At 40.9% G+C, this 22917-nt stretch overlaps 1 protein-coding gene across 5 annotated transcripts in view; it reads left to right on the forward strand.

The window, feature by feature from the left end:
- The window catches only part of IMMP2L (inner mitochondrial membrane peptidase subunit 2), a 753382-nt gene extending 731410 nt beyond the window's left edge, over positions 1-21972 (forward strand). For 3 of the 5 annotated variants that reach the window (XM_053252299.1, XM_053252298.1, XM_053252300.1), the window contains exon 6: positions 21312-21972. In XM_053252299.1, the coding sequence (XP_053108274.1) occupies positions 21312-21431 (120 nt within the window). In that variant the 3' untranslated portion in view covers positions 21432-21972. The remainder of the gene's footprint in view (positions 1-21311) is intronic. The other 2 variants (XR_008307851.1, XM_053252301.1) reach the window with 2 other exon arrangements.
- Positions 21973-22917: the final 945 nt, after the last annotated feature.

A 22917-nucleotide genomic window follows, 5' to 3' on the forward strand; every position in this document is an offset into this window, starting at 1 on the left:
GCAGAGGGCTGAGAAGCCTTGAATGCCTGCCAGCTGAGAGTTATCAGCGTGGACTATAAAGCACATCAACAGCTTTCTGTTAGCTGCTGGAAGACAACATTTGTCAACCCTCGTGTCGACAGCTTTCAGCCCGAGCCTGATATAAAGAACTATTCCGAGCCGTGTTTCATTTCTGCAGCGCAGTTTGTATTGTGGACTATCTTCCTGGACTTCCCTTCTGTGTGGCCAGATTGCTGACATGAACCTTCAGTACCAGAACATTCCACAGTTATTGTTTATAGACAACTGCATTATATCCATATTATGGTTTAGAACTATGATTAAATTAATTTGCCACATATCTGTATGGGGCAAGTACTGCTTTAACTTTCTTTCAATTATTACTGTCTTTCAAATAACATTTAACAATATAGTGCTAATGCATGTTACTTGACCTTGATGGCCTGATTACGTCACATCTCTGCTCTAACATCATCACATTCTGTATAAACCTGTCTTGCCATGTGGTTAGAAATGCCATAGAAAGTGGTCAGTTTTTATATCTGCTCTTGGGCAAGTATCTAACTCTCAACATTAGTTCTCCATCTCCTTTCAGTCTGTTAGGATAAAAGACCTCACATTTCTAAAATAAAAAGTATATTTAAAGCAATCTAAGTATTATTTCCAATATTCTGTTGCATACAGCATCTCAAAATGGCTGTAGGCTAGCAACAAGTTTAAGTTCACCTTAATACACTTTTGTGGTAGAATGAGCAAGTTAATAAATAATAAAGATGTCAGCTTGTTTATTAGTCAAGACAACACATCAGACATAAAGCAGCATCACTTGTCGCATGATGAAGAATTCTGATACTGCTTGAGGAGCTGGTCATAAATTATTTATGAGTGATCACTTTGAATTATTTGTAAATTGCTCTAATCTGTTGTCCTGCAATTATTTTTAAAACTTCTTGCTTTTTCTTCCTTGTAATGCATTGTTAAAAGGGGCATTTTATTTTATTTTATTTTATTTTATTTTATTTTATTTATATACCACCTGACTCCCAAGGCTCTTGCACAAATATGCACAATAAAAACAAAACAGTTATTACAACAAAAATTTAAAACATTCAACAAATGCCAGGCTAAAAAAAAGTGTCTTAAAGGCTCTTTTAAAGGCTGGTAAAGATGTTACTAGTGGTGCAGTGGGGAAATGACTTGACTAGCAAGCCAGAGGTTGCTGGTTCGAATCCCCACTGGTATGTTTCCCAGACTATGGGAAACACCTCTATTGGGCAGCAACGATATAGGAAGATACTGAAAGGCATCCTCTTATACTGCATGGGAAATAGCAATGGTAAACCCCTCCTGTATTCTACCAAAGACAACCACAGGCCTCTTTGGTTGCCAGGAGTTGACACTGACTCAATGACACACTTTACCTTTAAAGATGCTAAACCATGAATGTCTATATAGGGAGCATATTCCACAGCCCAGGAGTGACTACAGAGAAGGCCTGCTCCTGAATCACTGCCAGACGAGCTGGTGGCATCCAGAGACAGACCACTACCTTAATATAGTGGGGAAGGGGATCATACAGGAGAAGGCGTTCTTCCAAGAACTTGGTCCTAAGCCATATAGGGCTTTTAAAGGTAATTACCAGCACTTTGTATTTTCCCCAGAAATGTATTGACAGTCAATACAGTGGTTTTAAGACAGGCATAATATGGTCTCTCTGAGAAACCCCGGAGACCAAACTAGCTGCTGCATTTTGGACCAACTGAAATTTCCAAACTACATGCAAAGGCAGCCCCACATAGAGTGCACTGCTGTAGTCAAGCCTAGAGGTTAAAACTAACCTCCAGGTTTGACTACTGCTATGTGCAAAAACAAGAAAAAAGGTGAAGGCTTTTATTACATATGGCCATTCTGCATTTAATGACATGGCAAGTTCATGGGTTATTCCATTTTAGATTTCAATCAGAAAATTGCCCTCTTCAATATAAAAAGCCCTTTATGTAGTAAACTTGCACATTAGGTAAAGGCTGTTCTAAGCCTTACTCCCCACTGAGTTAGATCATGACATGCAGGGGAAACTACCACAATTCCTGTCAGAAATGTACAGAATTCTACCGCTTCGGGGCCCATTCTGACATTAACTCAGTTGTGAAGGAGCCATTACAGCATGGTTTCTTTTCACATGGGTCTGGTAAAGATCATAACACTAATAAGCAAAGTGTGCACTGATCAGGGACAGTTTGATTGAAGGTGTTAGCTGTAGGAATGAGGTCTTTCCAGTCTATCATTATTTTTGTGCAAGGACAAGGAATCTCTACGTTGGATATAAAGCCTCAACCACATTGCACACACTTCTAGTTTTGGGCTTTTACCAATATCAGTAAGAACATAGGAACAGTCCTGCTGGATCAGGCTTAAGGTCCATCTAGGCCAGCATACTGTTTCACCCAGTGGCCCTCCAGGTGCCTATGAGAAGCCCACAGGCAAGAGGTGAGGGCATGCCCCCTCTTTCTTCTTGTTGCTCCCCTGCAACTGGTATTTAGAGGCATCTTGCCTCCTGAGGATGGAGGTGGCCTATAGCCACCAGACTAATAGCAATTGATAGATCTGTCCTCCATTATTTTGCCTAAACCCCTTTTAAAGCGATTCAAGCTAGTGGCCATGACCACACCCAGAACAGAGAATTCCATGGATTAATTATGCACTGTGATAAAGAGTATTTTCTTTAGCTGGTTGGTCCTAAATTTCCTGCCAATCAGTTTCATGGGATGACCACTAGTTCTCGTGTTGCGAGAGAAAGAAATTTTTTTCTCTGTCCACTCTCTCTACTCCATGCATAATTTTATACATCTCCATCATGTCTTCCAAACTAAAACACCCCAGATGCTGTAGTCTTGCTCATAAAGAAGGTGCTCCTGGCCCTTGATCATCTTGGTTGCCCTCTTCTGCACCTTTTCCAGTTCTGCAATGCCCTCCTTAAGAAAAGGTGACAGAACTCCAAATATGGCTCCACCACAGATTGTATAAGGTCATTATAATATTAACATTTTAAATTTCAGTCCCCTTTCTAATGATAACTAGTGTGGAATGTGCTTTTTTCACAGCTGCCACACACAGAGTTGACACTTCCAATGAGCTTTTCACCATGACCCCAAGATCCCTCTCCTGGTCAGTCACCGACAGCTCACACCACATCAGTGTATGTTGACGTTTCCCCCCGCAATATGCATCACTTTACACTTTCTTACACTTGCCATTTTGTCACCCATTCACCCAGTTTGGAAAGATCCTTTTGGAATTCCTCACAATCGGTTTTGGATTTCACTAGCCTAAATAGTATAGTGTCATCTGCAGGTCCGGCCACTTTGCTGCTTACACCTTAACTTATGAATAAGTTAAAGAGCACTGGTCCCAGTACAGATCTCTGAGGGACCCTGCTTCTTACTTTCCTCCATTTAGAGAACTGTCCATTTATTCCTATCCTCAGCTTCCCGTCATTCAACCAGTTACCAATCCACATATGAACCTGTTACCATTTCCCATGACTGCTAAGATTACTAAACAGCCTTTGGTGGGATACTTTGTCAAAAGATTTTTGGAAATCAAAGTATACTATGTCAACCAGATCACCATTATCCACATGCCTGTTGACATTGTCAAAGAACTCCAAAATGTTAGTGACATACAACTTGCCCTTGCAAAAGCCATGCTGGTTCTTCTTCAGCAAAGCCAGTTCTATAAGTTTCCTGTAGTTTCCCGGATCCCCCCTGGATCCCTTTTTGAAAACTGGAGTTATGTTAGCTACTTTACAGTCATCTGGTATGGAGCCCAGCCTGATTGTAAGGACAAGGTATATATATCTTTCTAGGCGACCAGCAATTTTACATTTGAGTTCCTTCAGAACTCTTGGGTGGGTGCCATCTGGCCCTGGTGTGACTTGTTAATTTTCAGTTTTTAAAGACAGTTTAGAACATCCTATCACCTCAAATTGGCCCAGTTCTTCAGCCTCCAAGCCTGAGAAGCTCAGTTCTGGAATAGTTATATTTATATAATAGTTCTGGAATAGTATCCTCCACCGTGAAGAAAGATGCAAAGAATCAGTTTAGTTTCTCTACATTCTCCTTATCCTGCTTAATGATCCCTTTCACACCCTCATCATCTAATGGTCCAGTCACCTCCCTGGCAGGTTTTCTGCAGCTGATATATTTAAAAAATGTTTTTGTTATTTCCCTTGACACTTCTAGCTATATGCTTCTCAAATTCTTTTTTGCATCCCTTATTGTCTCCTTGCATTTTTTATTTTTTATTTTTTATTTTGCTGGAATTTATGTTCTCTTCTGTTCTCTTCATTTGGGCAAGGCTTCTACTTTCTGAAGGAAGTCTTCTTCCCTTTTATAGCTTCCCTGACTCTACTTGTTAACCATGTGGGCATTCTCCTGAACTCGGTACCTTTCCTCCTTCTTGGTATACATTCCAACAGTGTTTCTATTATTGTGGTTTTAAATAAATTCCATGCCTTCTGTAATGATTTGACCCTCCTGACTTTCCTTTTCAGCTTATTTTCCTCAGTCCATCATTTTTGAGGAGTTTCCTCTTCTCAAGTCCCACACATAGATAGATGTGAACCATATCCATTCTGCACAGAAGCTGAAGTCAGAGAAATGCCCCTGAGAATCATTGCAAAGTGACCTCTGTGCAATGTTCAGGAAACAATAGGTCTGTTCATGTTATGTTCAGCGCATATACAATGGTACACTTCCTATCTGTACCCTGCATTTAAGGGTCTTGTACCCAAGGTCACTTTAATAATGAACAAACATACAGTCAGTCTCAAAAACATATACCTGTGTACAGAAATCCGAACATGCCTACAATTTAATGTTTGAATAGGGCTAATTTTATCAATAGATCTTGCGAGATACAAATGTATAGTATCAGCTAGCACAGGTTTAACTGTGCTACAGGTTAGTACAGGTTCAGTTATAGGTTGTAACTGAATACAACTTCTATAGTTTCTTTTGGTAGCAGCTTTCTCAGACAAAGGCAGTAACCAAGTATACCCTACAATAATGGCCTTATAGAACCACAGTACCAGCTGTATAGTTAAAACATTCATTCATTCATTCATTCGATTTCTATACCGCCCTTCCAAAAATGGCTCAGGGCGGTTTACACAAAGAAATAACAAACAAATAAGATGGAACCCTGTCCTCAAAGGGCTCACAATCTAAAAAGAAACATTAGATACACACCAGCAACAGTCACTGAAAGTACTGTGCTGGGGATGGATAGGGCCAGTTACTCTCCTCCTGCTAAATAAAGAGAATCACCACATTAAAAGGTGCCTCTTTGCGAAGTTAGCAGAAAAACATATGACATTCTCTACTAGAACACAAATGTAGTATTTTTTGTAAAGTTTAGACCAGTTATCTTATCGTTATGAAATTTGGAATGCAAGATCTCCTTTAGGGATGGACCTTAACTCAGTAATAGATGATCTGTTTTGCATGCAGAAGGTTCCAGATTTAATACCTGACATTTCCAGGTAGGGCTGGGAAAGAATCCTGCCTGAATCCCTGGAAAGCCACTGCCAGTCAAAGTAGAAAATAGGGATGTGCACGAAATGGATTTCACATTTTTTGCACATTGAGTGCACACAATGCGCACTTTGGGTGTGCACATTGGGTACGCACATGTGCAGTTGCAGCTACTACTTCTGCTTACATCTGGACAATGTCGGAACGGGGTGGCAGGGAGGTATGCTGCCACCCTGACGGGCTTTTAGGGAGTCGTGCACCGATGGGGGTAACGCGGAGGGGGGTAAGTGCATCCTCCCCCACCCTTAAAGCCACTCCCGCCATCAAACTGGCCACTGCCAGTTCCATTGCACATCCCTACTGCATGCGCAGATGTAGCAGCAGTGGGGGAATTTCACAGCTTCATTTATGTTCCTCACTACGTTGATCTGGATAGAATTTCACCATTGTGGCAGTTTTTTTCCTGGGTGTTGCTCATCTTTCTGTTGAATAGTAAAACATAAGTTTAAATGTATCTGTTATTTAAACCTAAACCTGAACATATTTTTGCATCTGGTTCAAATTTCTTCTCAACTCCATAAAAGACCCACCAAGAACCATATGAGATATCATTTATATAAATCCCAGAGGCCCAAGATGCTATGGCCCATATTCTGTGAATCTCTAGGACATCTGCAGCGGAAAGTGTGGATAACTATGGGAAGGAATAGCAGGAATGATAGGGTGGAGGGTTGGTAAGGAAGCTGGACCCTTAGCAGTTCTGGACCCAGCATTCCTTCTGAGATCCAATTCATAATTGGGGCTCAGAGGGAATAACCCTTCCCATCTGAATCTCAGCATCATCACTACGAGAATGTCAATTTACTATATGCTAGGACAGTATATTATAGATTACTCTATACATTTGTAATGGAAATAGGCTCCTGAGGAGGAGACTGAAATAGTAACTTATCTACAATAATACTTCATGCATGATTTCCAATGTAATCAGTAACTGGAGACTCTGATTCAGTGATTGTATCTAATTGACAATCTTTGCAAAAGTACATTATGTAACACTTTTTCTGCTCTATAATCTGCACACTCATAACACTGATGCAAGCAAGCTTTCAAGCACAAAATTAAGGATTTTGCTCACAAACTAACACGATGTAATTGATGAAATGAACCTTAGGTTTGTTCTATAATTGGAGATGTAGCTCTAACACGAATGAAACACCAAGTTCTTTTACTATATAAGTTTCTGTGCTGGGGAAAGTCATTTAATTGCTGCTGGGTAGCCAAGAGGTCATAAATTCTGTGCTAAAATTCCCAAATTCTGTGGGATGATTTTTCCATACATTTGTTTGAGTGCTTTGTGAGGTTTATGGACTTGTCCTTCCATTTCCAGCTTTGGTAACCGAATGAATGAATGATTTATTTCTTCATTATAGCCACAGGCCACCAGAAAATAACTTTGGGAATAGAATGTGAAGGACTGCAATAGGGGAAACAGGTGTTCAGTGTGCCAGGGCATGTGAAAGCCCAGTGGACTGTTGTGGGTCCTAGCAAAGGACTTTGCCCCTTGACCCACTGCAGCCATGACCCAGGCCTGTGAGAATGTGTATATGGAACAGAAAATACATAACCATGAATTGCGATGCCTGCCTGGGACAGCCCTTCCATGAACAAAGGAGAAACAAGGTTGTTGTATGTAGGGGTAGGGGAATGCACAGCTGCCTCTTCTCGCTCCACAAGAACTCACTTCTTTCCCTTCACTGAACTTGAGCTAGGAATGCCCCTGCCACCACTGCTTCAGTAGATGACCTGAGACTAATGAGCAGCCACCTACAGATGAGGTATAATATTGTCCTTCAGCTCAGACCAGGGGCATAAATTCTATTGGGCAAAGGGAGACAAATGTCTCTAGGCCCACAAGGTCTGGAGGGGGCCCCAAGGACCCTTAGCCAGTTCCCCTTGCCTTGCCTGCTGGCCCCCTCTTCTGATAGCCCTCCTGCTCTGGCCAGGGGAGTGAAGCAACCTGCAAGCTGCTGCTGCAGCCCCTTCAGTCTCCGCCGTTCAGAGGGTGGGTGGGGCTTCCAGAGAAGCCTCCGTGCAGGCCTCCCTGAAGCCTGAACTCGAGTGCCGGCAGGCAGGCAGCAAGGAATGAAGGAAGGAGGGAGGCAGAGTAGTCAGTGCTATACCAATCCGGTTCCGGTATAGATTTATTAAAGTTACGTCTCACCATATTGTTGATGGGAGAGGCACTCTTCGTCTGGCTCCTCTGGTGAGATCTGTCCAGTATGGTTGGACCTCTGGCATAGCTCTCACCTTCCTCAGAGCATGCAAGCTCCACAACCACGCCAAGGTAGTGCCTCACTAGGGGCATCATCATCATCATCATCATCATCATTATTATTAGATTTGTATACTGCCCTTCCAAAATGGTTCAGGGCGGTTTACAATTAAAACAAACCACTGAAACAGTAAAGAGCTAAAACAAAGAGCTAAAACAAAGAGCTAAGACAAATTTAAAAAAACAAAAACAAATTAAAAAACAACATAACAATTAACAGTTTAAAAACATTTTAAAACAACAATTAAACAATTACAGTGATTAAAATCCCAAAATCGGGTTTTTAATTTTAAAATAAACCAGATATTAAAACCCCCAAAATTTAGGAAGCTGAGAAAGCTTGGGTGAAAAGATGGGTATTCAGGTGGTTTTTGAAAATTGCCAGAGATGGGGAGGATCATATCTCAGCAGAGAGCGCATTCCACAATCTCGGGGCAGCAATCGAGAAGGCCCGTCTCTGTGTAGCCACCAAACGAGTTGGCGGTAACTGGAGACGAACCTCCTCAGATTACCTCAATGGGCAGTGGGGCTCATAATGAAGACGCTCTCTTAGATACCCAGGGCCTAAGCTGTTTAGTGCTTTGGAAGTTATAATTAGCACTTTGTATTTTGTCCAGGAACCTATTGGCAGCCAGTATAACTCCATCAGTAAAGGAGTAACATGGTCCCTCTGAGATGACCCAGAGACCAACCTGGCTGCCACGTTCTGAACCAACTGATGTTTCTGGACTACGTAAAAAGGCATCCCCACGTAGAGCACATTACAAGAATCAAGTCTGGAGGTCACCAACAGATGTACCACTGTTTTGAGGTCATTGATCTTGAGAAACAGGTGCAGCTGGCATATCAGCCAAAGCTGATGGAAAGCACATCTGGCCACCACCTCAACCTGAGAAACCAGGGAGAGGTGTGAATCCAGAAGTACTCCCAGACTGCGAACCTGTTCCTTTTGGGGAAGTGTGACCCCATCTAGAACAGGCAGATCAAAATCGTCTCTAGAGTTCTGACAAGCACAATAAGTACCTCTGTCTTATCTGGATTCAGCTTCAGTTTATTCTCCCTCATCCAGCCCATTACTGCTTCCAGGCAGGCATTTAGGGAGGATATGCCAACTCCTGAAGAAGTTGACATGGAGAAGTAGATCTGGGTGTCATCAGCATACTGGTAACACCCAGATCCAAATCCCCTGATGATCTCTCCCAGCGGTTCCATGTAGATGTTAAAAAGCATTGGAGAAAGTACGGAGACTTGAGGGACACCATACTTAAGCTCAGATTTTGAAGAGCAACTGTCTCCAATTGACACCATCTGGAATCTATCCTATCCGAGAGGTAGGAGCAGAACCACTGTAAAACAGTGCCTCCCACCCCCAACACCCTCAGACGTTCCAGAAGGATACTATGGTCAATAGTATCGAAAGCTGACGAGAGATCCAAAAGGACCAACAGAGTCACACTTCCTCTGTCAATTGCCACTTGGAGATCATCCATCAGGCTGAGCAAGGCAGTCTCCACCCCATAGCCTGCCCGAAAACCAGTTTGAAATGGGTCTAGATAATCAGTGTCCTCCAAGACCACCTGGAGCTGAGAGGCCACCACCCTCAATTACCTTCCCCAGCCTTGGGAGGTTGGAGAAAGGCCTATAGTTGCTCAACTCCGAGGGATCTAATGCAGGCTTCTTTAGAAGAGGTCTAATGATTGCCTCCTTAAGACAAGGAGGCATCCTGCCCTCCCTCAGAGAAGCTTTTCTGATTTCCACCAGGCCGTTTACAACAACTTCCCTGCTAGATTGAACAAGCCATGTTGGACAAGGGTCAAGAGAACAAGTGGTAGGCCTCACTGCTCCAAGCAGCTTGTCCACATCCTCAGGAGTCACAAACTGAAACCGATCCAGTCGAATCACATAAGAAGATGTAACCCTGCTAACTTGGCAATGAGGCACCTTTTAATGTGGTGATTCTCTTTATTTAGCAGGGGGAGAGTAACTGGCCTTATCCACCCCCAGCACAGTACTTCCAGTGACTGTTGCTGGTGTGTGTCTCATGTTGCTTTTTAGATTGTGAGCCCTTTGGGGACAGGGTTCCATCTTATTTGTTTGTTATTTCTTTGTGTAAACCGCCCTGAACCATTTTTGGAAGGAGGGCATAGAAATCGAATGAATGAATGAATGAATGAATAAGAGGAGTTGCTGGGCACCTCCAGGTCAGAGATCAAATTAATTGTGGAGTCTCTATCTAGGTCGGCCCGAATCCGAGAAATTTTATCTGCGAAAAACTCTTTAAACACATCACAGAGGGTTACTGATGACTCCAAATTCTGGATCAAGGGAGGGGCGGCAGATACTAATCCCCTCACAACCCTGAACAACTCCGCCAGACATAAATTCGCAGAGGCAATACTGGCAGAAAAGAACCGCCTTTTTGCCGCACGTATTGCCTGAGCATAGATCTTTAGATGTGCTCTATGTCGCAATCTGTCAGATTTGAGTCGAGTCTTTCTCTACTTGCTATCCAGTCACCTACCTTGCCGCTTCAGCCCCCGTAGATCTTCCGTATACCAAGGTGCCAAATTTGAAGCGGGTTGGAGGGGACGCTTGGGACCAATCGTGTCTACTGCCCTGGTGAGCAGTGAGCAAGAGCAGTGAGCAAATTGTTCCAATTCTCAACCTGGGCATCAACAGGATCACCAGCAAAGCCAACATTAAATCTCTCCAAGGCTTCTTGGAATCTTAGTAGATCCAATAATCTCTTCGAGTGGACCATTTTAATGGGCCCCTTGCCCCTGCGGAGGTGGGGAGTGATTGTAAGTCCAACTTTAACCAGATGGTGGTCCGTCCATGACAATGGGGAAATCACAGGAGTCCCCACCCACGGAACAGCACCCTGATCAGAGTAAAATACCAAATCAAGCGTGTGACCTGCAATATACGTCAGTCCAGAGACCACTTGAGATAGGCCCATAGTTGTCATGGCCGCTATGAACCTCTGAGCTCCCCCGGACAGATTAGTCCCGAAATGAACATTTAAGGCCCCTAGCACCAAGAGTCTGGGAGGCTCCAATGCAAGTTCCGCGACCAAGTCCATGAGCTCAGTAAGGGATTCCGCTGGGCAGCGGGGCGATCTGTACACCAACAGAAGTCCGAATCTATCCCTGGTCCCCAAACTCAAGCACACACATTCAGTATGGTCCGATACCCTGACAGGGACCCTGGTAAGGGAGATGTTATAGACCACAGCCACCCCACCTCCCCGCCCATGTCCCCTCACCTGCTCCTCTACAGAATATCCTGGAGGGAGAAGCTGGGACCAAACTGGACCACTAGCCTCCCCAACCAAGTCTCAGTAATACATACCAGGTCAGCTCCTTCATCCATGATCAAATCATGGATGAGTTCAGATTTATTTTGGACCAACCTGGCATTACAGAGGAGCAGAGAAAAGCTATGTGGGTTGTTGGCAGTGCTCCCCGAGGTCAAAGAGCTGGCAGGACAACCGCAAGGGAAGACAGCTATTAAATTTCTGACTACCCTTCCCCTGGAATGGCCCGCTGACCTGCCAGCGTTACTTCTTCTATTCCCCACCACCACCGGGATAGCTGCCCCTATAGTCAACGAAGGCTCTCCCTGCCCCCCCATCTCCAGACGAACCCAAACACATTACAGCAACTGCAACCCAAGTCTAAATCAGCTTAAAACTAATTAACCAGGAGCCCCCTAGCCCTCACCCTTGTTCGCCCCTGAAGAGGTGACCCCCTTTGGTGTCACCCCTTCGGTGGTGACCCCGCCGGTGGCGGTTCCGCCACCACAAGGAACCTTCCTATAAAGCCCAAAACTGAGCTGGTGACTCGAGGAACAGCTGAGTCACTCAGGGGCTGGTCCCAATCCTGCCCACACTTCCCACAGATGTTAACCTGAGGCTGCAGCCCCACAGGGGAAGCAAAGGCAGGCAGGCAACAGTAGAAGGAACCCCAGCACCCACCTGGTCTCTCACTCCAGGAAGCACAGGGTGGAAGGTCGATGGACTCTCCCTTTCCCTCTCTGCTGGGCATCCATGGGGATGCAGGGCAGATGGAAATGACTCTGAATATTTAATTTTTCAATTGAGGAATTTGCTGGTTTAAAATATTTTTTTAAATTAAAAAACCCTATTTTTAAAAAAGTAGTTCCACACTAATATGGAAGAATCTGCCCTTTGCTTTCATTAAAAAAACAACCCCATTTCAGCCCCAGCCTTTAGATCACCTGGAATGACTGGGCATAGGGCTTTGGTTTTGAGCAGAGAGATGTGGGAGGAATATGTATATTTAAATTGAAGTGGATTGGATAAATTTTTGGTTTTTAATTTTTTTAATTTAAAAACCATCAAAAAAAGTCCTATATGTGGCTTGTTCCATGACAAAAAGTTACAAAGTCCTTTAGATTTCAGTGAAAGGTACATCCAGCTAAATTTGGTTAGATTTTCTGCCTGGTTGCAATTTTCTACACACTTACCTGGAAGCAAAATGTACTGAATTTGTTAGGTTTTGTGAGAAAACATACATAGGATGGCATTGCATGGTTCAAAGTCTCCTTTGTTAATCAGCACTGAGGGGTCCATTTTAAAATCTTGTCTCCAGGCCCACTCTAACCTTGCTATACCCGTGGCTCAGGCAGCTGGCCCACTTCACCTTAGACTGGCTCTGATGCCAACTCCCATTGCTACTCAGAGTTATGTAGGCTGTGGTTCAAGGCAAGCCATTTACTACATCATGTGTGTGTGGACAACATCCAAGACACAAGACCCTATGGCTTTCAGGACATGGACATGTGACATCAGAGATCTCACAGTTAGAATTTACCTGTATATAAATATCAAGAAGTGGGGACCATTCATAGGATTAAAACTACAATATCTTCTTCGCTATCAACCACACTGCCCATTAAGATCATCTGGAGAGATTCGTCTGCAGTTGCCACTGGCTTGTCTGTGGCTACTCAGGGACAGGCCTTCTCCATTGCTGACCCGAGGCTTTGGAACACACTTTCTGCTGAAATAAGAGCCTCCCCATATCTCACAACTTTTTAAAAGGCAGTCAAGATGCATTTGTTCACCCAGGCATTTGTTCACCCAGGATATTATTTTAATTGTGTTTTTAATAGTTTTAACAATTAAGTTTATTTTGTAACAGAGAGATGATAGAGGTAAACCACCAAAAGACAAAAGTTTTAGTGTTTGCTAAACGGCCAAAGAAATATACTTGGCACTTGAATGGAAATACATTTGAACAAGTTCAATCTTATAAATACTTAGGCATTGTATTCCATTCATCTGGCTCCCGTATTGCGCATCAAAAACATATTATTCATAGCGCCCAATTATCAATGAATTTAATCAAATCATTTCATTTTTCACAGGGAGCTTCGTACATCCCTGTTGCAATAAAAACTACTATTGGCCAAAGTGTATCCTCAGATTTTGTATCGTGCACAATTGGGCCCATTTACAGTAGTAATTTTGCTCCACTAGAAACACTTCAAACTAAGTTCATAAGAACTGTATTACAGTTGCCGTGTTGTGTTTCAAATACTGTCATTAGAAGGGAGGTGGGTCTGGTTAGATTCGAATCATGTTATTGGAGATCTATTATACTTTACTGGTTAAAATTGGTATTCACAAAAGTCGGCCTAGTACATTTAATTCTGGAAGACCCTTTTAAATCCAAATGGAAATTGGCAATCACAAAAAAATTACTATTATACGGATTCTCTCAAGATGATCTTATTAGATTAGGTTTTGATCAGGCTAGAAGAACAATTGTGCAACGTATCCATGGCATGGAGTTGCAGATGGAACATGCAAAGTTATTGAGTAACATTTACATAGGAAGTCAGAGCATCGAGCTCAAGCCTGCTACATATTTAACTAGCATCCTAATTCCAAAGTTTAGACGAGCTCTAACACTTGCCCATGTAAATGCTGTCCCAACAGCTGTGCTCCATGGGAGATTCCAGAGTATATCATATGCATTAAGATTATGCCCTTGTGGATCTGGTAACATTGAAACAACTGCTCATGTTCTTCTGTATTGTGATTATTACAGAGACATAAGACACCAACTAACTGCCCCACTTTTGATTAATTTTCCGGGTCATGGAGGTGATTTTTATTTAAACTATCTACTCACCAATCCTAATTCGGACGTGATTCATATTGTGGCCAAATATTGTTATATAATATGCCAAATGCGTATAAATGTAGTCTGATTTATTATTATTATTATTATTATTTTCTTATTTGTTTTATATTGTTGTATTGCTGGTCTATGACCGAAATAAAGTTTTACTTACTTACTAGTTTTAAATTGTTAAATTTTAATTGTTGTAATGTTTTAATCATTTTATCTATTGGTTTTATTGTTTTGTTGTAAACCATCCAGAGACTTGTATTTGGGGTGGTATATAAAATAAATTTTAGGCCTCTCAGTTCCTAGGAGTGTCACAGGGACTTAATCCAGAGTATGGATTTGTTTCTGTATATTCAGGGAATTAATCTGTTGACTCAGTTATATCCAGCACAGATTAGGGTGAGGGGTTGCACCTATTCCTCGTTGTGATTAACACATTTCTACATCCTCCCCCCCCCCCGCCCAGAGGCGTATCTAGGGAAAATAGCGCCTAGGGCAAGCACTGAAATTGCGCCCCCTGTCCAAACATCTGACACCCATCTTTCAGATAACTTTACCATAATATCAGCTCAAAAATACAAGTCAAGCTCATTAATCTTTTAATATTTCAAAAACTATTTGGCAGTGGTTGTAGCCAGACCAAAAAATGCTGGAAAACTACAAATTTCAGTATTCTGGGGCTCATGAAATACCCATATACCATGTGGAGGTGTACTTGGAACACTAAACAGAAGTGCCCGTCTAATTCTCTACTATGCATTGTAGCATCACTATTACATACATTTTAAAAATAAATGGAGAATTTGACTTTTCCCAGATACTCTGAAAATGATTAAAGGATATGCAGAGTAAACTGTGTCACCGCTTGGAATATATTCTAGTGTTTCAGAAAGACAGTTAAAATGAGAGAAAGAGAGCAAGAAACTCCCCATGGGCCTTAATACTAAGGATTTCACACGGATTCAAAGACAAACTCACCATTAACAGCCATATTAAGAGCAAATGAATACAATCCTAGCTCATAAGCGTCAGCTCAGTATTCACAAGCCCTGATTCTCTTTACATAGTGTCAAACTGAATATGTTTACAGTGATTTATATTATATTGAATTTTTAAAAAATTGTTTTACCTGTAGCTCCTTCGAAGTGCTTCCTATAGGCCATGGAGGGGGGATCTGCGAAGGTTACGCCTCCCCCCGTGGGCCTCTAGGGCCTCACAGGGACCATTTGAGCATGTGCGGTGGCCATTTTAAAAATAATGGGTTTTTTTTAAAAAAATGGCCGCTGAAAACAAAATGGCAACCGCACATGCTCAAATGACCTCTGTGAGGCCTGGTATTGCCTAGGGCCTCACAGAGGCCATTTGAGCATGTGTGGTGGCCATTTTGTTTTTGGCAGCCATTTAAAAAAAAATGAAATTTGAAAAATTGCGCCCCCTTCAAGTGGTGCCCGGGGCACGTGCCCTGCCTGCCCTACCCTAGATACACCCCTGCCCCAGCAAATGGCTGTGAAATCAGGCAGGCATATACATGAATGTAGACAATATAGCAAATTCAGTTGTGGCAACTTTTATATGAAAAAGTCATCTAAAGCTGACAAGTATTGAAGTACATGGTCCACAAATACAGGTATTCCATATTCAGGGATCTGTCCCCCATTTCCAACATCTGAGAACAGAAATTAACAGGATAGACATTTTCTTAGGAACACTTATTTTCCTTATTTAACAGATTTTCACCCTTTTTTCTAATGGCCCTCATGAAGAAATATTCTTTAATACTTTTCTTTTGGTACTTTACTTTATTTCTAGTTTTGGCTATTTTCAGCAAGTAAGAACTAAGAGACAACATGGTTTCTTTTTGAAGGGACCCATATAGGCAGATAATTCTATATAAAGGTTTGTTTTACCTACAGTTGAATATCATAATCCATTGTAATAACCTTTCTTAAAGACAAATGATCTAATTTGACCCAGCAGGTTTTTATCTGCAATACATTTTGTTATTGCTATAGAAAGAGCAGTAGCTAAGTGTTTTCCATTTTAGCATCCTCTTTTCAATTGCTCTTAATTTGCGAGTGCATTCTTACATTGGGTTGAATTTTCATTACTTTGCCTCTTAAATAAACAATGCATACCCATTTCTCACCTTCACATGTATGTGCTTTATGTGGGCATTCCACCTCTTTCTTTTGCAGGGTCAAATAAGGGGAAAAGAAAAGGTATCTCTAAAGACACTTCCAGGCATCATTTAAAGTAGCATCTCAAGCAGGAGGCCCAAGAGGAAATAGTTGCTCTTTAATAATATCCTGACTTCCCCTTTAACTGATATATTTAAGAATAATACTTTTTACATATAACATATAGAATTGAAAATCTTTAGGTTTGGAATGGTGATCAGCCCAGCTTAATAACTGAACTATAGAATTTCATGGAAACCAATACGTAAATCCAGCACCAAAAATGATTTAGTATCAGTAGTGTGCATTGTTAACTAACCAAATTATATTCAAGTAATTCAGCACCTGTTTAATCAAGCTTCAAAATATTGAATTAGATACAGGCCACTTCAACTTCAGTGATTTGATTATGTAGAATAGAAAGAGATTGGTGCATACACATGATTCCTGGAAAATTAAATCATGAAAATTAGCTAGAGATATTCCTAGGGGGTTGGTTGGTGTCTGTTTGCATAAAATTCTGAACTACCCATGTTTCTGATTTCTCCTTAATATTGAGTAATAGGAAATGCCTGATGATATATGAGCCCATACCGTGCCTGAAAAGCCTTGGGGTGATAAAACAATATAGCCTTGAGAAGATGTAGACTTTTAATGAGAAAATTGTTCTCAAATATTCAGATGGTTTTTTAGAAATTTCACATAGCTGTCAAGAACTTCCCAACTAAAAGCACTCAAACGACCCAGCTTTTAAAACATGATCCTTTAATTGAGGTGCGCATCCATACTCTAGCCATCAAGTGAACTCTGGCACATTAACATCCAGAAGAAATGCTCAAATAAATAAATACTAGGGACTTGTGTTAAGACCTTTTAAAACAAGGTATTTCTTATTCTAACTGAAAGGTTTTGTGTCTGCCATTTGCTTGTTTTAGTCTTCAGACATAAAACATGACGTGAACAACATCTTTAAAATGTTCATATAATTGTACTCCGCCTTAACTTTTACTTTTTTTCTCAGTGGTCAGACACCCACCCACCACCACCATCACCACCAAGCCTACACCAAACACAACTTAGTAGAACTGGTTGATGTTGTAGAATGTCCTTCAGAAGTTTGGAAAAAGTATCCAACCCATACATGGGGTCAAGATAGTTCCATCTTGCTGCAAATGTCCATCAGAAACTTTTCCTCTCAGCACCCGCTGCAATACTTATTTGGATGTAGCGATTGGGGGGCGGGGGCGGCATTTTAGTTCATATCTATCTTTACTCAGCTAAAGTGTTGATTGGCTTGGCTTAGGGTTTTAGTATTTGAAAGGAGGGAGCTGAGAATGTGACTTTCCCATCTTTTGAACAGGGCAGACTCAATATGAATCACTCTCTCACACACTCACACACCCTTCAGGCATGACTTGACTCAAATTGCACCTATCTTCCATTGCTGCTTTGAAAAAGGGGTAACAGTTAGCAGATGATTCCCATATATGGAAAAGTTCCTATGGGATCTCTCCTATATTTATGAGAGCCCCCCACACCCTCTTTCTCTCTTCCCTAAGGGTAAGGCTTTCTTTTGGCTTAGAGAAGGGGGAGACTTCTTGAGAATTTCAAGGAGCTGCTATTCCTTTCCATTGGCTGCCATTAATGTGCTAGCTTGTATTTCACTTGGTACCAATTGAAGCTAGGCAGTAGTGTATCCTTATTCATTCTGTGACATTGGCTAAATTGCACAATCAGTCACTGCTTTTGCAAACTGTGGGGAGTGTGTGTGTGGATCCAGGCAATTTCCAAGAAACCTGCTGCCTCCTTTGGGACACTTACATTAATTGTAATTAAGCAATGTTGCTTTGGAAACTGGAAACTTTGCATACTCTTTGCATGCATAGAAAGGCTGCTGTTTATGCTTGTTTTTGTCCAAGCTTATGACATTTCTATATGTCACTTTTTGTTCAGGAAATAGAAACAAATAGCATTTTAGCAGTTTCACATATGATGATGCATGTAGAAGGTCTCTAGATTGATTTCCATATCAGATAACTAATGAAAGCAAAAATATAGTGAAGATCCAGAAGGTTGTATGCAGAGCGGGGGGGGGAGGGTGCTTGCAAAGTCCCACAAATGGATATGCACTCGTCACACAAACATAAGGAAAGTGTGCCGTCGAGTCTGTGTTGACTCCTAGTGACCATAGCGCCCTGTGGTTGTCTTTGGTAAAATACAGGAGGGGTTTACCATTGCCATCTCCCGTGCAGCATGAGATGATGCCTTGGGGCATCTTCCGATATCGCTGCTGCCCGATATAGGTGTTTCCCATAGTCTGGGAAACATACCAGTGGGGATTCAAACCGACAACCTCCAGCTTGCTCGTCAAGTTATTTCCCCGCTGCACCACTGATATATAAAACAAGCTTAAACCTACAGAACAGATAACCTGACTGCAGCTTGATTTTCCTGGTGTGAGGTTCATTTTTTAAAAATTTTGTTTAAATTTTTTTAAGAAAAAAAAATGCATTTGGAAGCAGTTCTAGATCACAGCCATTCTATTTATGCAGTACTTGGCCTTCATGAAGGCGGGTGATGCTACAGCACACTATGAATTCTTTGAATTTATCAAAATAAAACCAATTTGTGAAGTGTCACACTTCAGGTAGTTAGATAAGTATTCCTAAGGCAAATACTTATACTGTCATTTAGTAGCTAAATATAGGGTCAGTCAGAAGAATTGAAAGTTTCTTAGCAAATGCAAGTGGTATGAGTTAGAGATCTGCAGACAAATCTGCCTAGTGTAATTTAACAGGCACATGCAAAAAGGATAGAATCACAAGGATAAAATACCTCATCCCCAACATAATTTGATTGGAATGAGTTCTGACTATGGCATAATAGGCAATGTAACATATGCATTCCCTCTGGAAAATGAAGTGAAAATTTGTCAATAATAGGTTTTCCCCCCACAAGAAACTGGTACAGTATTAGCTTTTAACTTTTGCTGGCAGAAACAGAAGTGTTTGGGGAAGATGGAAAAAAAGAAATCTAACGTTTTCCAAGTTTTACTTTGCTTTATACGAGGTAGCCAACTGCAGGCTTGTTGCATATATCTAGCTATTATGTGGAGCCACTTATTGCAGCATAGGTTCTACTTGGCTCTGCTCCACGTAGAGTAACTCAGAAGTGGAAGAGGACATCAGTGGGCTCATGGTCATTTATGTGAACTGGTGACTCCATGTAGGAATTATCTACATTGTCAGTGAAAGCAGATACTCAAAACGGGCAACCTTGGTTGCCACTGGTTGACTACCATATTTACCTGAATCCAAGACTAGTTTTCCTCTCAAGTTTTTTATATTAGAAATTGTGAGGTTGTCTTAAATCCAGAGTTCTGTGCCTTTCGAGTAAATGCAGGTATATAATCTCTATTTAACTTCTACTTTTTAAGAGGGTTGTCTTAAATTTAGAGTAGTTTTCAGTTTGGCTAAATAAAGTGATAACATTTATATGCTACTGCTTTTCTACCAAAAAGAGGCTCCCCAAATAAAGTCTCTTGGGAAACAGTCAAATAAAAATGCTGCTGGTGGATTTGGCTCCACCAAATTAAAAATTCTCCCCTGAAAACTGACAGAGGATTCAGCCCACTTTTTTGCCCTCCCTCCCTCTACAGTTTTGAGGTAATTGTTCTCAGACTTTCTAAAAATCCTGGTAACTGTGTTATACCGAATGCATTAAAGACTGTTTACTGACTCTTTTGAGCTGGGCCTATTTTGCCATAATCTTCTACTGGCTGCAGCCACTGTGGTCAACAGCTGAAAATTGTTCATGAAGGCATCTGAAATGCCATGCCTAATGACAACTCCATTCTGTGCAAAGTTCCAAACACTGTGGATTTTGCAGTGAAATGCAAAAGAGTGTGTAAAAGGATATATAAGATTCTCGGATGGTCACTCAGATTTTGTACAGCCATCCAATTTAGCAACTTGCTGCAGGAATATAAGCTGCTATTATTTATTATTACATTTCTTTTTATTTCTTTTATTTTAATTATCAGCTAAAGAATATCAAATGTCTTCATACCTAACCAATACAAAACCAGATATATCAAATCTGTAAAAGTTAATATATTCAAGACCAGATTCAAAACCTTAATACAAAAATCCATACGTAGTTTAAATAGTTCTTTAAATGTTTATTTGTCCACCTGAAGTGGGGGAGATATATATATATATATATATATATATAGAGAGAGAGAGAGAGAGAGAGAGAGAGAGAGAGAGAGAGAGAGAGAGAGAGAGATTTAATTAATAGGTGGGAAAACATCTATATGTGCTCACATCCATTTGATATTGATTGTTCCAATATTTAACAAAAGGCTGTCACTGTTCACTAAACTTTGCTTCTGTTTGTCTTTCATCTCTTATTAATAATCTCAGTTAGTTTTAATAATTGTGCAGTTTGCAAAATTCTGAGGATCCGTGCTTTCCAAATGGGTTGCTTAGTATTTTCTCAGCATTTAGCTTTTTAAAGTTTTGCTGCTCTAAGTAGACTGGAGACTTATTCCACATTTTAAAAATTATTATCATTATCACCATCATCATCATTATATTTTGTTGTTGTTGTGGATATCGTGCCCGGATCTGATCCCTCAATGAAAACAATGAAAAACCTGTATATGTCACAGTTTGAAGACTAGAGTGTACACAATACTCTGGATGGCAACACTTCTTTAGCTGGAACTGTTGCAAGCAGTTATTTAAATCGTTATTAATTATTGTGTGTGCGCGCACAAGTGATTACATTTTAGTTTGAAACGGATTCCATTGTTTCTTTTATCATCCTCATCCTCATCATCAAGCTTTTCCGTATCAGCCCATATCAGTAATATATTTGGCAGGTTTTAGGAATATGATCTTATATTAGACAGAGGGCTGAAAACTGAGAGGCTGCCTGAAATGAATTCTCCCACCAAGGAGAGATTTAATCTCAGCTGCAAACACAGTGCTCTGTCTCAATGGATATCATTAGTTCACACATTTATAAGATGCCATATGCAATCATCCCCCCCAGCAATTTCTTACATTTTATTACACCTGCATTTTGATTACTGTTCCAGGTCTCGCTTGGACTTTTACATGCTCGTGCTACCCATATCCTCTGGCCTCCAGCGCGCTGGCAGAAGCTACATCCTGAGCTCCCTCCAGAACGTCAGTCTTTTCAGAATGAGCAAGAATGACCTATGTGGATATTGTATCAAATCTAGGAGTAACTGAAATAAAAGGGTTGTGACTCAGCTCAAGCATAAAAGAACTGGCAATGTATTGACTGAGTTGCTTCTAAACCAGTATCTTTGTGTTACTGTAGCCCCAGACAGAGATTTTATTTAATCACAATAAATTCTGTGCCCTTTTTTCTGAAACAATTGTGTCATCGTGTGAAATTTCACCTTCTCAGTGCTTGAACCTCAGTTATATCCTGGTACCTCAGCAGATATGAAATAAATGTGTCATCTCTCACCCCCACCCCCATTCAATGTTTTAATCTTTTTTCAGGAGATCTGATGTTTCAGCAACTTGTCAGATCTTAAAATTAATATTGGATTGTAAAAATGTGAAGTCAGCCATATAGTGCATCATTACCGTTGAGATGGAATACATATTTTAATGTTTTGGACTGGAGAACATTTGTTTGTACTGAGCGAATAGCTTTTCTAGTCCAGGAAAACCAGTTGTACAATCTGCCAAAAATAAATAAATAAAAATACACCTTTTATTAAATGCTTTGCTTGTATCTTATTGATTTCATAATTACATTGAACATACGTTTGTTTTGCATTTATGTTTCATGTTATATCCAGTTGTAGACAGAATACATTTCCAACTAAAATACAGGAATGCCACAGGATAGCTGGTAACACCTAGTGGTTAGGTATAACCAAAGCTGATCATTGCTCAGATTCTTTGAGAATAAATGAAGAGCTTCTTTAACTCTCTGAATACTTTTCCCTGGTATATACTGTAGAATAGAACTTCCTACCATAGTATCATTCCACAAGTGAATGATACTGACTGATTTACATTTTCAGCTTATATATTTTCTGTCAGACATCGGTCTGTGCCAGAGATATGCAACATCTCTCATTATGTCTGCAGATATATATCTGCAGACATAATGAGAGATGTTGCATATCTCTGGCACAAACCAATATCTGAAAAAAGGAAAACACTGAAAAAATGATATTGCATATCTGAAACATTTATTTTAAAAAGCAAAAATATAATTTGTGCATATGTAGGATTTTTCACATCACTCATACACATATTCACATTAATGTTAAGTGCTCATTGTTTCCCATTGCTTATCTGTGTTCCTCTCTGAAGTGCTGACTGATTCATGGTGTATACAGTTCCAGACTATTTGTCAAAGACAGGACTATTCTACATCTTCACTGTTGGTTTGGTTTGGTTTTTATTTAATGGATTTGCGATAGCTGTTCAGAAACCTAATGTTTTACAGAGAACACTTATCTGTACTTATAAACATCCAATTTTCAATCAAAAGTCTTGGGTATTTGCTACATCCCTGTGATCCAGGAAACACAAGCCCACGCTGTCAGGGGTGTAGCGAGCTTCCCTGGGGACAAAGAGCAGGAAGAGGGCCCCTATCTTGCACAAAAAAGCACATGCAAGGCCCTGCATCCCAAGCCACGGCCCCTGCATCTG

The sequence above is a fragment of the Hemicordylus capensis genome, chromosome 5 (genome assembly GCF_027244095.1).
Source record: "Hemicordylus capensis ecotype Gifberg chromosome 5, rHemCap1.1.pri, whole genome shotgun sequence".
Taxonomy (NCBI): domain Eukaryota; kingdom Metazoa; phylum Chordata; class Lepidosauria; order Squamata; family Cordylidae; genus Hemicordylus; species Hemicordylus capensis.